At 55.2% G+C, this 14,319-nt stretch overlaps 1 protein-coding gene across 1 annotated transcript; it reads right to left on the reverse strand.

The window, feature by feature from the left end:
• Positions 1-3,912: 3,912 nt before the first annotated feature.
• FHL3 (four and a half LIM domains 3) lies at positions 3,913-12,076 on the reverse strand. The gene is made up of 6 exons (XM_003989878.5): positions 11,920-12,076; positions 6,569-6,742; positions 6,306-6,480; positions 5,121-5,290; positions 4,841-5,027; positions 3,913-4,714 (listed from the first exon to the last, which is right to left on the reverse strand). Exons 2-6 carry the CDS (start codon positions 6,722-6,724, stop codon positions 4,560-4,562), a joined length of 843 nt encoding a protein of 280 aa, XP_003989927.1. The 5' UTR covers positions 6,725-6,742; positions 11,920-12,076; the 3' UTR covers positions 3,913-4,559.
• Positions 12,077-14,319: the final 2,243 nt, after the last annotated feature.

Below are 14,319 nucleotides of genomic sequence, written 5' to 3' on the forward strand. Positions count from 1 at the left end.
TCTCTCTCTATCTCTCTCTCTCTCTCTCTCTCAAAAATAAACATTTAAAAAGTAATTGTCAAAAAAATTGAATTTATAAAAAAATAAAATATGGTACATCCGAGCAGTGAAATGCTATACAGCTTCATAAAAAAAGAATGAAGCAAATTTCTAGGTATGGAAATTAAGACATATTCCCATATAGTCAGACGTTCATAGCAGCATTATTTATAATCAACAAAAACTGGTTGCAGCCCCAACATCCATTAACTGGTGAATGGTAAACAAAATATGGGACATTATTCAGCAGTAAAGGAATGCTACAATATGAATGAACCATGAAAATATCACATTCACTAAAAGAAGCCATATACAAAAAATGTCATAGGGTATATGCAGATGAAATGTCCAGAAAGGCAAGTCTATGGAGATGAGTGGTTGTCGCTGGAGGTGAGAGCGGATAGAAATGTTCTCAAATTGGATTATGGCAATGGTTGTTCCACAACTGTATTAAATTCGCTCAAGGTAATTGAACTGTACACTCCAAATGGGTGAATTTTATGGTATGTAACTTATCCCTCAATCAAGCTGTTAAGGGGATGCCTGGGTGGCTCAGTCGGTTAAGCATCTGATTTTGGCTCATGTCATGAGCTTGCAGTTCATGGGTTCCAGACACACATCGGGCTCTGGGCTGACAGCTCAGAGCCTGGACCCTGCTTCAGATTCTGTGTCTCCCTCGCTCTGTGCCCCTCCCCTACTCATGCTCTCTCTCTCTCTCTCTCTCTCTCTCTCTCTCTCTCTCTCTCTCTCCCTCTCTCTCTCTCAAAAATAAATAAACATTAAAAAATAAAAAATAAATCTATTAAAAGAATCTATATGAACTCAATGAAGTTCAACACTAATTGTTAATGAGGAGACAGCCTGGAAGATCTGATACAGGAGGGAAATTTTTCTTTGTATATACCCAGCATGAAAAGTTTTTTTTCTTAACTTATACATGCATTATTTTTTTCAAATTAAAAAATAAACTAAAAACTAAAAATGGAGAGGGGTGCCTATGTGGCTCAGTCAGTTGAGTGTCCAACTCTTGGTTTTGGCTCAGGTCATGATCTCTCAGTTTCATGGGTTTGAGACCTGCATCGGGCTCTGAGCTAACAGTGTGGAGCCTGCTTGGGATTTTTGCCTCCCTCTCTTTCTGTTCCTCCCTGACCTGCATTTTCTCTGTCTCTTAAAATAAATAAATAAATTAAAAAAAAAAAAAAACCAACCTAAAAATTAAGGGACGCCTAGGTGGCTCGGGTGATTAGGTGTCCAACTTCAGCTCAGGTCACGATCTGAAGATTTGTGGGTTTGAGCTCTGCATTGGGCTCTCCACTCTCAACTCAGAGCCTGCTTCAGATCCTCTGTCTCCCTCTCTCTCTCTGTCCCTCCCCCACTCTTGCTTTCTCTCTCAAAAATAAACATTTGTAAAAAGTCTAAAAATGGGATACCCGGGTAGCTCAGTCGGTTAAACATCTGATTTTGGCTCACATTATGATCTCACAGTTCGTGGGTTCCAGACCCGCGTCGGGCTCTGGGCTGACAGCTCAGAGCCTGGAGCCTGCTTCAGATTCTGTGTCTCCCTCTTTCTCTGCCTGCCCCCCTACTCATGCTCTGTCTCTCGAAAATAAATAAAATGTTAAAATAAATAAATAAATAAATAAATAAATAAATAAATGAATGAATGAATGAATGAAATAAAAAAGCCCTAAAAATTAAGACACACATATGTACATGCATGCTTAACAAAAAAGGAACTAGGAAGTTATAATATCTCCAGCAATTTTTAGTGATTTGCCTCTTCTCTTTACTTTTAGGAATTCTCCAGTTTTTCCACAATGAGAAGGCATTGCTTTATGTTTTCCAAAGTTTGAAAAATAACGCAGGCATAATGACTCTCATCTTGCCTGCTGATGGGGTGTTGTGAAGGTTATATGTCTAAAAATTTAAACAAGATCTAAACCGCAGGGAGAGCACTCCAGGCAAAAGTCCTCACCAGAGGCTTTTCTTGCACCTCTAGAAAAGAGGTGGGAAATCTCCATTAAAAATTGGAGAGACTGTGTTGGGGGGCGGGGGGGGGAGGATTTGGGATCTATGATATATCATCAAATATAAGACGTCATCAAATGTTAACTCCATCATTATGTTCCACTAAGAAAGAAGAAAAAATTGTCCATCTATGTCACATCTACCCATTATACAATGCATCTGGCTTTCTGGGATGTTAAAGACGAAAAATATTTATCTTGAGATCAATGACACAGTACCTGTACATCTCTTTCTCTGAGGTGGGGGGACCACTTAAGCAAAACCATTCACCTTCCGTCCCCTAAAACCTCCTTCTCCGGTCTATCAAACCAGTCACCGAGTCCTGTCTTTTCCACTCCTGATGCCACCTGCCTCTTTATCTCTCACCTGGACCAGTGCACTAGCTTCCTACAGAGCCTGCTCATCTTACCCCTTCAATCCATTATTCATGCTGCAGTCAGAGTGATCATCTTATGCCCCTGCTGAAACATTTCCACTGGCTGCTTACCCGCAGGGTGAGGTCTGTTTAACTTGGCATTCGATTTTTTGTGACCTGGCTTCTGCCTGCCATTTTAGTCTCTTGGCACTTCCTCCAAATGAAATTACTTGCTGCTTCCCCAAAGCGCCATATGTTTTTTCAAGCCTCCCGTTCTTTGCACCAGCTGTTTTCTATGCTTGGACTACTCTTCCTCCACAAGTATTTATTGAACAAGTAGTAAGTGCCGGGAGTTGAAAATAGAAGGGTGAGCAAGGCAGGCGCGAGCCCAGCCTTCACAGAAGCCGTTGGGAGAAAGAGACAAAAATGTAAACATATAATTATCAGTTGTAAGGGCACATGTTGGGTATTTGTAAAGGTTTGTTGAAAAATGGCAACCACAGTCTCAGAAAGTTTAGGATTTGCATCGGGCCCGGGAGGCAGTCTGAAAATAATCCACCTGTGATTACCTAGGTGACTTTGGGGAACTGGCAAGCGGAGTCTGCACCCCTGTGAAATGGAAAAATGCCCGCCTCATAGGATTTCTGGGAGGATTTAATATGAGATACATATGATCGCGTGGTTCTGCCGGACCGGAGGGCCCCTCCCCCACGAGACCCTAAGGCCCACTCGCTCTGCCGCTCGGGTCCCCACCCCAAGAGGCGGCGGGCAGGACAAGGAGTGCCCCAAGCCGCGCGTGCCGGGAGCGCGCCCCCGACCGTCGGGGGGCCGAGGGCGGGGCAGGGGCCGCGGGCGACCGACACCCGGGGTGGGGAGCAGCGCTCCGCCCCATCTCCCCACTTTGGGGGACAACCCCCCTCGCTCACTCCCGCCTCCGCCCCTGAATCACGGGGGGGCGGGGCCGTGACCCATTCATGCCGGGAATCGGATCCAGATGTTCCCGCGGCGCGTGCAGCTGCATCCTTGCCTTTTTTGGCAAAAAACGTGCGGCCCCGAGCGGATCCCGGGCCGCCTCCGCTAATCCTCGGGAAGAGGGGGAAGGGGGCTGAGGGTCTGGGCCCAGACTGGGAATCCGCACCGGGTGCTCAGCGGGATTTGGGAAGAGCTGCCAGTGGAGGGGGGCGGTTTGTACTGGATGGGGAACCCACTGCCAACTCCGCTCCCGTCCGGGACCTCCCCCAAGCCCCCTCCCTTCCCCACCCGGAGGAAAAAGTCCTTCGCCAGCAGAGGGGAGGTTGGCGGAGCCTGAGATGGACAGTAGCAGCGGCGGGATCCCCGTTCTCCGGAGGTTTCCCATCCCAGCAGCTTCCTCCTCTGCCCTGCACGGAGGAGGTCTGGAAAAGCCTCAGAGCCTCCCTGTCTGCCAGGGAACCTTCCTCCCCCGCCCCCCCACCCACCCCCCGCCAAACCCAGACAAACACACAGAGGCCTTCGCTTCCTCACACTGCTTTATTGCAGAATCTGGAAGGGCGGGGTGAGCCAGTCCCACCCCCTCTGCCCATCTCCGGGCAGAATGGAGCTCAAATGAAAGGAGAAAACACTCGACAGATACCGGATGGGCAAAACCCTGTGCTCTAGGACCCCTTTAAAGTGTGAACGCCTGTTTTGCTGTCCAGAGAGCCCCAGCCCCGAGGCTAGATTGGGATGACGGTGGGGAGGGTCAAACCTGAATATAGCCCACTTTTGAGGACTTCTCAGGCACCCACAGAGGACCTAACGTCTCAGGAAAGAAGTCTAGATCAAAGGGGGCCTGGGCCCCAGAGTCCAGGTTTAGACGGCTGGGTCTAGAGCCCTGATTTGGGGAGAGGGCTTGGGATCTGGGAACCCAGACTGTAGGGGGAGTCTAGGTTGGCAGAGGGGATTTGAATCATGGAGGCTCCATAAGAGCCCAGGTTTGGGAGCCCTGGGTCAGGGAGTACCGGTTTGGGATGTGGGAGCAGGGAGGCTGAATCCTGGAGCCCAGGAGGAGCCCCAATTTGGGGGTGGGGGGGTGGGGCTGGGTCCCAAAGGTGGTTTGGAAAAGGAGCCTTAGTCCTGGAGCCCTGGTTTGGGAGGCCCTGGGCCCAGGAGTCCTGGCTCAGGGCCCTGCCTGGCTGCAGCCCTGGCACAGTACTTGGTCTCCATCCGGCACGAAGCCTTGACCCACCAGGGAGGTGGAGCAGCGGGCACAGGAGAAGCAGCTGTGGTGCCAGTGGCGGTCTTCAAAGGACACATACTTGCCTCCACCGAGTCCTGGGGGGAGGCCGGAGGTTAGCTCTGCGGATCCGGAGCGCGGTCCTGTCCCTCAGCCTCACCCAACACCAGATCCCATTCCCTTGCTTGCACCCTACCCGCTCTGTCCTTTGACCTCTGTCCCACCTGTGATGGGGCGCTTGCAGCTGCTGCACTTGGGTGCAAAGAGTTCTCCAAAACAGGCCACGCAGTATGGATCGTCGTCCCGGGAGGTGAACTGTTGCCCTGCCAGGGGCGTCTGGCACCCTGTGCAGACCAGGCATTCTCGATGCCAGGGCTGGTCACGGTATGTCACGCCACCCTGTGTCAGCGTCTATGGGGGCAGCATCTGTCAGTGGGAGGGAGTGGCGGTTCCCACCCCACAACAGAGCCTGGCTCACCCCCACCCCACTGGCCCAGCCCCCACCTTGCTGCAGCGGGCGCAGCGAGGCGCAAACTTGTTCTCATAGCAGGGCACGCAGTAGTGAGCACCCTTGTCGGGCACAAAGGAACGGGAGCCCAGCGGCTGCTCACAGCCACTGCACAGGAAGCAGTGCTCGTGCCACGTCTGGCCTCCATATTCCAGCTTCCGGGACCCTGTGGGGAACAGGGGTCCCACTCAGAGGCTGTGTCCTAAGCTCCTGAGTGCCACCCTCTGCTACCCTCCCGAGGAGGGTCCCCGCTGTTCCCACAGCCTAAGCAGGGTGGCATCCATGCACATGCAGCAGGACCCTGGCCCCATATACGGCACATGCTACCCTCCCCCGAACACTGCACACGCTCGCTGGGCACATGCTAGGCTCCCAGAAACTAGACACGAGGAGTTGGCATAAGCGAAGTCCCCATGTGTACCAGATATGACTGTCTCAGCATACGCCAGGCCTCCGTGTCACAGGCACGATGACTCGGTACACGCTAAGCCCTTATATGCCAGACGTGATGGTTTGAGCACACCACAATGATCCTACATATACTAGGCAAGCAAGTCTTTGCCCACACAGAATTCTAATGCCCCGGACGTGATCGATCCAGTACACGCTAAGCCTTGACATGTCCTAACAATGTCATTCTCCACACGTCCTCAAGCCTCACGTAACTATGAGGCATGCGGGTCACCACACACGTGAAGCCCTCTGTTTATCTGCTTCTGCACACACCAAGCCCCAAAGCACCGAGCACGATGGTCTCCTTGCACTTCTCGCTTCTGCATGTACCACACGTGCAGGCGCTCATACGTGCTAAGCGCCCCGGCGTGTACCAAGCCTGTCCGTCTGCCCACACACGGTCAACTCACAGGCGCGTAGCAGGCCTGCTGGCGCGGCACACGCCAAACCCTCAGGAATGTACCAAGCTTGTCCGTTCTTGTACATGCTCCGCTTTCGTGTGTACAGCTGGGTGTGCCAGTCCCCGTGCGTGCTAATCTCCCGGGAGCACACGGGCATGACCCATCCTGTATACACCGAATTTCCAGAAAGATGCTGTGTGTGCAGGTGTTAAGCATAGTCAGCCTCCACATACGCACCATACATGCGCCATTCCCTTGTGTGTGCAAGAACCCTACCCAGATGCAGGCACCCGGTCCCACACACGGCGAGCCCCCCAGGGGACGTACCAGGCATGACGGGCTCCCCGCAGGCGGAGCACTGCGACGAGAAGGCGCTGCAGTAGCAGTCATTGCAGAGCAGCTCCCCGTCCTGGCAAGTGAAGGGCTCATCGGCCAGTGAGCGCTGGCAGCGGCAGCAGCGGAAGCAGCCCTCGTGGAAGTGGCGGTCTTCGTAGAACAGCTCCTGCGGGGCGTGTGGCAAGGGACACTGGCACCTTTGCCCCCTCCGCCAGCCTCCACCCACTCCTTGCCCTGTCAGGTCCAGTCCTTACCCTTGAGTCATGCCCGATAAGCTGCTGGCACTCAGCACACGTGTTAGCGAAGGTATTGTCATAGCAGGGCACACAGTAGGGGCCGTCGTCCGTCTGGATGTATTTGCGGCCATACAGGGACTCGCTGCATTTCGCACAGTCAAAGGACTCGCTCATGGTGGCTGTGAGTGCGCCCTGCCAGGGGCAAAAGGTGGGGCGTGGGTCACCCAGAGGGGCTGTGACTCAGCCCCTTGTAAAAGCCTTTTGCAAGAGACCAGGCATAAGAAATGCCAGGTCAGAACAGGTGGTGAAGAGGAAGGGCTGCTTCTGGAAACCGAGGAGTCTGGCACATTTGTTCTCTTTCTTTTTTGTTTTTAACGTTTATTTTTTTGAGGGAGAGAAAGCGTGCAGGCGTGCACGCGCGCGCGTGCGCACACACACACACGCACACACGCACATACACACACGCACGAGCAGGGGAGGGGCACAGAGAGGGAGACACAAAATCCAAAGCAGGCTCCAGGCTGAACTGTCAGCACAGAACCCGACGTGGGGCTCGAACCCATGAACTGCGAGATCATGACCTGAGTCAAAGTCTGACGCTCAACCAACTAAGCCACCCAGGCGTCCCTCTTTTTTTTTTTTTTTAACCAATTAATTAATTATTTGAGAAAGAGAGAGAGGGAGAGAGAGAGCACGCACAGGAGCGGGGGTGGGGGGAGAAGGGCAGAGGGATATAGATAATCTCAAGCAGGTTCCACACTCAGCGAGGAGCCAGATGCGGGGCTCGATCCCATGATCCCGTGATCAGGGATCAAAATAAAGAATAGGACACTCAACTACCCAGGCACCCCCTGCATGTTTATTTCTGCATTTAATGGGGGTTCGGGGCGGGGAGAGGAGGGAGAGAAGGGGTCAGGAAAAAAAATCAGGAAGCAGAAGTTGTTTTCTTATCTGGGCCCTGGCAGATCTGGGGGGAGGGGGCTTTTCCTGGGTCAGTGACTCATTTCCTGCCCCAGCCTGAGTGTAGCTTCCACTGTTCCTACTGTCCCTGAGGGGACAACAGCAGGGGCAGGGAGCCACCCCACTCTATATCCCATATAAACAGCACCCCCACCCTCTCTTGACTCCCAGGAAGGAGCCCTAGCGACATGGAAAAAGGAACCTCTAGCCAGAGCTCCGGAGTGAGGAGCATGGGGACATGAATGGGGTGTGTAGAAGGATGTTGGGTCGCGAATGGCGGAGGTGGAAGTCACCTCGGGCCTCCCTCCTGCAGAATCAGCCCAAGCAAGGACTTGAGAGGCTCAGCCTAGGTTTAAGCAGGAAGGAAGTCCTGCAAGCTGGACACAGCCAAGCTTCCCCAGCTGGACCCTCTGCCCTCACCCCCCCTCCGGCCCCTGCGGGGTCTCTGGTCACACCAGCCTGGGCAGCCTTGGCCTGCAACATATGCAGCAGCTGTGGCAGCGCAGATGGCCAGATGTCAGGTTTGACCAACAACAGGGGAGAGAAGAAGGAATGGAGATGCCAGGGGAGGGAGAGGTAAACTAAAGATGGAGGTTATGCAGCGTGCCCCCTGCCATCTCCGATGGGGGGCATCCGCTCCTGGCAGTTCTTTCCATCCCCTGGGGTCATTACTTTCCACCCCCTGCCTCTGGGAGAAACAGCCTCCCCCCAGCTTTTCTGGTTTCTAAGGATTTGGGGCAGGGGGAGTGGAGGGTGAGAGTGGGAGTCACAGGACACACTTTCTCCCCAATCAGGCCCCCTCTCGGGTGGGGAGTCAGGCAGGGGGGAGCCCTGAGAGCTGCTGCTGCAGACACCCAGCCCCCACCAAACCTCAGACACTTTCCATTTTCTCAGGAACAAAGCATGTTTGTGGGATGAGGTCATACACACAGCTGCCTCTGGAACAGGAGCATGGGGAGTGTGGGGGGGGGGGTAGGGAAGTGGGGTTCTCAGTCCCTTCTGCTGCCCCTGACTCGTCTCGAGCCCCAGATTCAGAGCTCCCCACCCCCAGCCTCCTCCATCATGAAGTCTGCTCTCTAAGGGCTTGGATCCTAGGGTGGGTGGAGAGGAACTACCAGGACTCAGAGGAAGGGGATGTTCCCACAGCTTCAGAGGAGCCTGGGGAGGACAAAGGAACCCACCAAACCCACTACCCCCTCCCCCCATTCACCCCAGTAACTGGCAGTCCCCAGAGCCTGCCCAGGCTCAAGTGGAGGGAAACACCTCCTCTTCTCAGCCACCCCCAGTGGGAAATTCTGGCCAAGAAGCACTGCTCTGGCTTGGAGTTCAGACTCCAGGCGCCAGCAAATGCCCCAAGCCTGGAGGGCCTGGCTCTTGAAGGGATGGTTTGTGAACTCAAAACTGCCCTTCTGTACAATGGGGGGGGGGGGGCACAAAGTTCGTACACAGGGCCAGGCCATGAGGCCTCCAGGGGCTGGGGTCTTCAGAGAGATGACTCCTGGGGCAGAGTTGTGCTGTAGGGTAGAGCGTAGCCCTCTTTCTCAGTCCGCTCCCTACCAGTTGGGCCTGGGTTTCCTCTGGCCCAACATCTGAGTGTCGTCTGGGCTGTCAGCCACTGGGCAGCAGGGGGCCACACAGGTGGAGTGTGGCTACGGTCTGTCCAGGGGTGCCCTGGGTCTTTTCCGTCCTTCCTGGCTTGGCCCACAGCAGCCATCACCTTCCCAGGCCCAGGCTAGCTCTGGGGCCATCCCCTGGGATGCAGTCACCACTCTGAGACAGGGGCACCCCAAATAGGGTATGAGCATGGCTTCTGTTTCCTTCCCAGAATTCCCTAGTCCCTAGTCCGTCCAGCTGGGCTTTAATGAGGACAGTGAAGGGCACTATCAAGGCCCACCTGTCCCTGCCCATCCCCCTTCCTCCCCATCTCCCTCCCACTTTCCCTGGCAGGGCTAAGGGAGCTTAGCCCTTAGGAAGAGAGCCAATCTTATTTTCCTTCATGGCTAGTGTGTGTGTGTGTGTGTGTGTGTGTGTGTGTGCGCGTGCGCGCGTGTGCACGCTCAAGCACAGGGTAGACTGCTCAGTCTGCCAGATGGCTCTCAGCCCCTGCTCCCACCAATATGCACATGCACACACACACACACACACACACACTTCACTCCTACACCTGACCCAGACACACACGTCTGGCACCTCCCAGAGCTCAGAATGGCTGTGGCATGTAGTGATAGAGGCCCAAATGTGGCATGTGGATCTGAATCCTGACTTGTTGTTCACTTACTATTTGGGTGATCTTGGGCAAGTCACTGAAGCTCCTGGGCCTATTTTCTTATCTAAGACTACCTCCTACTCCTGGGGTTGTCATTAGGCTTAAATGTTGGTGCTTGGAAAGCACCTGGCAAAAAGTGAATAGTCGGTAAATGGTAGCCATCGGTGTTTTTATTATTAGCCCCCTCACTCACATTGGGGTCAGTCAAGTTTCTGAGCCAGGCCTGGGTCAGGGAGCTGGCCTGGGTTTCTAGACATTCCCAGGGTAAACCCAGGGAGAGAACAAAGAGGGCCCCCCCCCACCAACTTCCAGTTCTGCTGGGGGAAGCAAAGAGGCCCAGGTTATGGGGCTGGCTGAGGAGGTCAGTGGGGCCAGCCTGATCCCAGTGAGCGTAACTCTGAGACCCCTCACACAGGTACGCAGGTGTTCACACAAAGTGTGGCCTCTCACAAAGTGCAACCCCAGCCACCATTTCACTGGATCTCACAAAAGGCAGGCAGGCTAGGGTACCATCCCCATCTTACAGTTGAGTACAGAAACCGGCGACAAGCCAGGCCCAAGGTCACTCAGGTCTCAGAGAGGCCAGGTTCCCTGCTTTCCAGCCTGGAGCCCTTTCCTGTTTGTCTCTCTAAAAATGCTGCAGTGGTGGTAAAGAGGGTGGTCAACATTAAGAGCAGGGACACAGGAGATACTTGGTGACATCACTAGCACAGGAGCCTGACTCTTCTTCCCAGCTGCTAACCCCGCGATTGGAAGACAACCAGAAGCCCTTCCAACTACCCATGCCAACCCCTCAACTCTCCCCCGCCCCCACCTCCACCCTATACTGTCCAGGAGGACCCTGGCGAGGCCTCGCAGCTGTGAGTCAGGATCAGCTCAGACCCCCCCCCCCCCCACCAAGTCCCAGGAACTGACAGGAGATTTAAGGGGAGAAACCTAACTCTCCTCACCCCCCACATCCTGCTATCAGGCACCAACCCCAAACTCTCCCTTCTCCCTTCCCCTCCCCCCATGGGGCCTGGGAGTCAGAGCAGTTTAGGGGAAGGGGGGGGGGTGGGAAGCAGGATCCAGCAGCTGCTCTGGGGACGGGAGAGGAACAGTTCATTCACCCCGGATCCCCCAGGGCTGAAGCAGTGCGTCCAAGATTTGAGTTTAAAAATAAGTTGGGGCTGCTTGGTGTATGCCTGGGGCTCCTTTTTGATCTCAGTCTGTCTCAGGTCCTCTGCCTCACAGGGGCTTGGCTGGCCCAGAGTTTCTGTTTCTCCACATCCTTGCTTCCCAGTCTTTTCAGGCCTGAGTCTCTCCAGGTCTGACCCAAGCTGTCAGTGCACCTCCGTCAGAGCCAGCTCTGTCCCACTCAGCATGTCTGTGTCTGCACACTTCAGCTGTCTTTATGTTTTGGGTGGGCTAGTCATCTTGCAAGGGCCCGGCTCTGCGGATTTCTACCTCTGTACACCCAAGTCTTGGTATCTGAGGGTCTCCTAGGGGTTCCCACCCCACCCCACCCCCCCTCTCTTAACATCTCTGTTCCTGAGTGTCTCTGTCTCCAGTTTCTGGACTTCTCCATAGGCCTCACAGAGGCTGATGTACCACAAGGCTAAAGAAGCTTAGGCTTCAAGGGCCCCTTACTTGTCCAGGACCCTGCAAGGCCCTGGGAAGGGCGCTACAGCGTGTTCACTGGGATCACTGTATGCTTCTCCTTCAAATGCTCCGTTCCACAAAACCTGGGTCCCTCCCTATGCCTCCGGTCGGCTCTCGGTGACTCTACGCCCAAGTCTCTTGTCCCTGCTTCGGGCATCCCTGAGCCTCCCCCTATCTAAGCCTATCGCTCGTATCCCTGTCTCGCTTTCGCTCCACCGGCCTTTCTGGGAGCCTCAGTTTCTCGAACCCTCTCGGTCCCTCGCTCGACTCTGGCTTCTCCGTTTCAAACTTGGCCCCCTCCCCCCGCCAAGTCTCGAAGCAGCCCCCGCCCGGCCGCCGGGCGGCCGGGATCCGTGCGATCCGGGGGGCGCCCTCCGGGGCTCAGCGCCCCCGCGCCTCCCGCTCCAAGCGCGTCCCCAGGTTATCGCGGCCGGACCCGGGCGGGGGGCGGGGGCCGGGGCCCAGAGCGGGGATTCGGCGCCGGGTACGGCGGGGAGCTCACCTCGAAGCGGGCGGCGGGAGCGGGGAAGCCGGGCCGCGCGTCCCTCGGCGGCGGCTCGTACCTGCGGGCCGGGCCGAGCGGGGGCCGAGCGCGCCGCCGGTGAGGGTGCCGGCTGCACACGGACTGTGTGGGCGAGTGGGAGCTCGGCCCCAACCCCTCCCCGAGGAAGTGCGCGCGGGGCCCGCCCCGCCCGGACCCCGCCTCCGGCCGCCCCTGCCCGCAGAGTGCGGACCCCGCCCCGGCCCCGCATCCCGCAGGCTGGGGGCCAGACCCCGCCCACACCTCCTCTTTGGGCCCGATCCCGCCCCAGGGCCCCTCGGCCCGCCCAGTCTAACCTGGCTCTCCCTACCTCCCCGGGCCGCCAGGACCCCGCCCCCGTCCCCTCCCTGCTTTCTCTGTCCTCGCTCCCAGCCTCCCCCACGCCTCCCACCAGCAGCCAGCGGGAGACGGCTGTACTCGGTCTCAGGCGAGGGGTACGGGACCCAGCCGAACAAGGTCCACTGGGGGACCAAGAGTCCACATGCCATCTTCATGTCCCCCCCTCCCCCCCCCAGCTTACCCCCAGGGGTCACACGTAGCCCGAGTTTGTAAAAGAGGACTTCAGCCCGCAAGAGCGGGTGCTTTTGACTGCTGTCATGGCTCTTATTAGCGGGAACCAAGGTGTTCTCAGGAAACAAGGAGTGAAGAGAGGACCCCCAACCCTGGTCAGAGCCTGGACCTTCAAAGGGCTTGATTTCACAACTCTGGGGGGCAAAAACAGAGGTCACCACCTCCTCACCTCCAGCTGTACCCTGGGACAGACGAGCTCGGCCTTGGGTTCCACAATGCCCAGGAATAGTTTTGACCTTTGAGGCCCAGGGGAGACCCTAGTCCTTGGCCCCACGATTTTTGGGTTTCTCAGGGAGGGGTGTGAGGAGTGTGCAGGGATGGGGCACTGCAGGCGGCAGTGTGGAGGGAAGTGGAGGGAACCACCCAGTGTGGAGGGAAGTGGAGGGAACTGTAGAGGTGGGGAGGAGGACTCCCCACCTCTACAGTTTCCAATCCTCTGGCTTCCTCCCTGTGCCTGGGAGGGAGGACTGGCGGCTGCCAGGGACACAAGGCCCCTCCAGGTCCTTGAGGCCACCCCCCCTGGGATCCTCAGGCTTGTCACTAGGCATAAATAGCCTTGATCTGGTAGGATGGGGGAGGGAGGAGGAGGTTCTGCTGTGCTGTTTGGAAAACAAGAGACAACAAACCAACCCTAGAAATAACCTCAGCCTCTAGAGTAAGAGATGCCCACAGAGGCTCTCCCATCCCCCAGGCTGGATCCAGCCAAGCTTTCAGAGCACAGACTCATTCCCTCCCAGGCTGGGGCTCCTGAGTACCTTCCTCTCCCATCTCTGAATCATATGCCCGCCTTCCTGGGTACCAAGTCACCCCCGAGGCCAGGTTTCCTTCCAAAATTAAACCAATTGTTTGTGTATTATTGTGCCTGATGCCTAGACTGTAAGTTGCATGAGGGCAGGGACAGGTTTCTTCTTATTCACTCCTGTATTCCCCATACCTGCTCCAAGGTCTGGCACATAATTAATACCTGATGAATGAAGGAATGACAGATGCTGCTTCAGTTTCAACTCTCCTCCACCCCAGTTTGGATTACAGGTACCTGCTATCTGGAGTCCAGAGGGTGAACAGCCAGCCCATGGGTGCACCCTTTCTCTGGGTTTTGTCTTGAAGATGTAGAAGACTCCTGGCCCTGGGGAGGGCAGGGAAGATTGCCAGGTTGGAGAGATGACAAGAAGGGGTCTGCTCTGGGGTGAGGGGAAGCAAAGATGAGTAGCCTTCAGAGAGGGAGGGGTTATGACTAAGGAAGGTGTTGGATCAAAGGTAGAGTTGGGGGTCTCTGGTATTTACTCATGGCTTGAATCTCTGCTGAACAGCCTTTATAAGAGCCAGTAATTCCTGAGATCTTTGCACCGATCTCTGACTAAGCACTTTGCATATATTAGTGTAATTGATTTTCCAACAACGGTATGCAATATATATTTTTTAATATATTTTTAAATATTTATTTTTGAGAGAGAGAGAGAGAGAGGCAGAATCTGAAGCAGGCTCCCGGCTTTGAACTGTCAACACAGAGCCCGACATGGGGCCTGAACTCATGAACTGCAAGATCATGACTGAGCCTACGTCAGGGGTTCAGCTGACTGAGCCACCCAGGTGCCGCATGAAATATGTATTCTTATACCCATTTTAAGGATGAGAAGATGGAGGTACAGAGAGAGTGAGTTAACTTGCCAAGGGCAACACAGCTACTAACGGCAAAGGCTGGATTCATATCCAGTCAAATGTCAAAGCTCCTTATGCCAAAAGAGCTTAACTGTCAGGCCCTGCAGCCTCTTAAGTCATTCAACCGTATTA

This window comes from Felis catus, chromosome C1 (genome assembly GCF_018350175.1).
Source record: "Felis catus isolate Fca126 chromosome C1, F.catus_Fca126_mat1.0, whole genome shotgun sequence".
NCBI lineage: Eukaryota > Metazoa > Chordata > Mammalia > Carnivora > Felidae > Felis > Felis catus.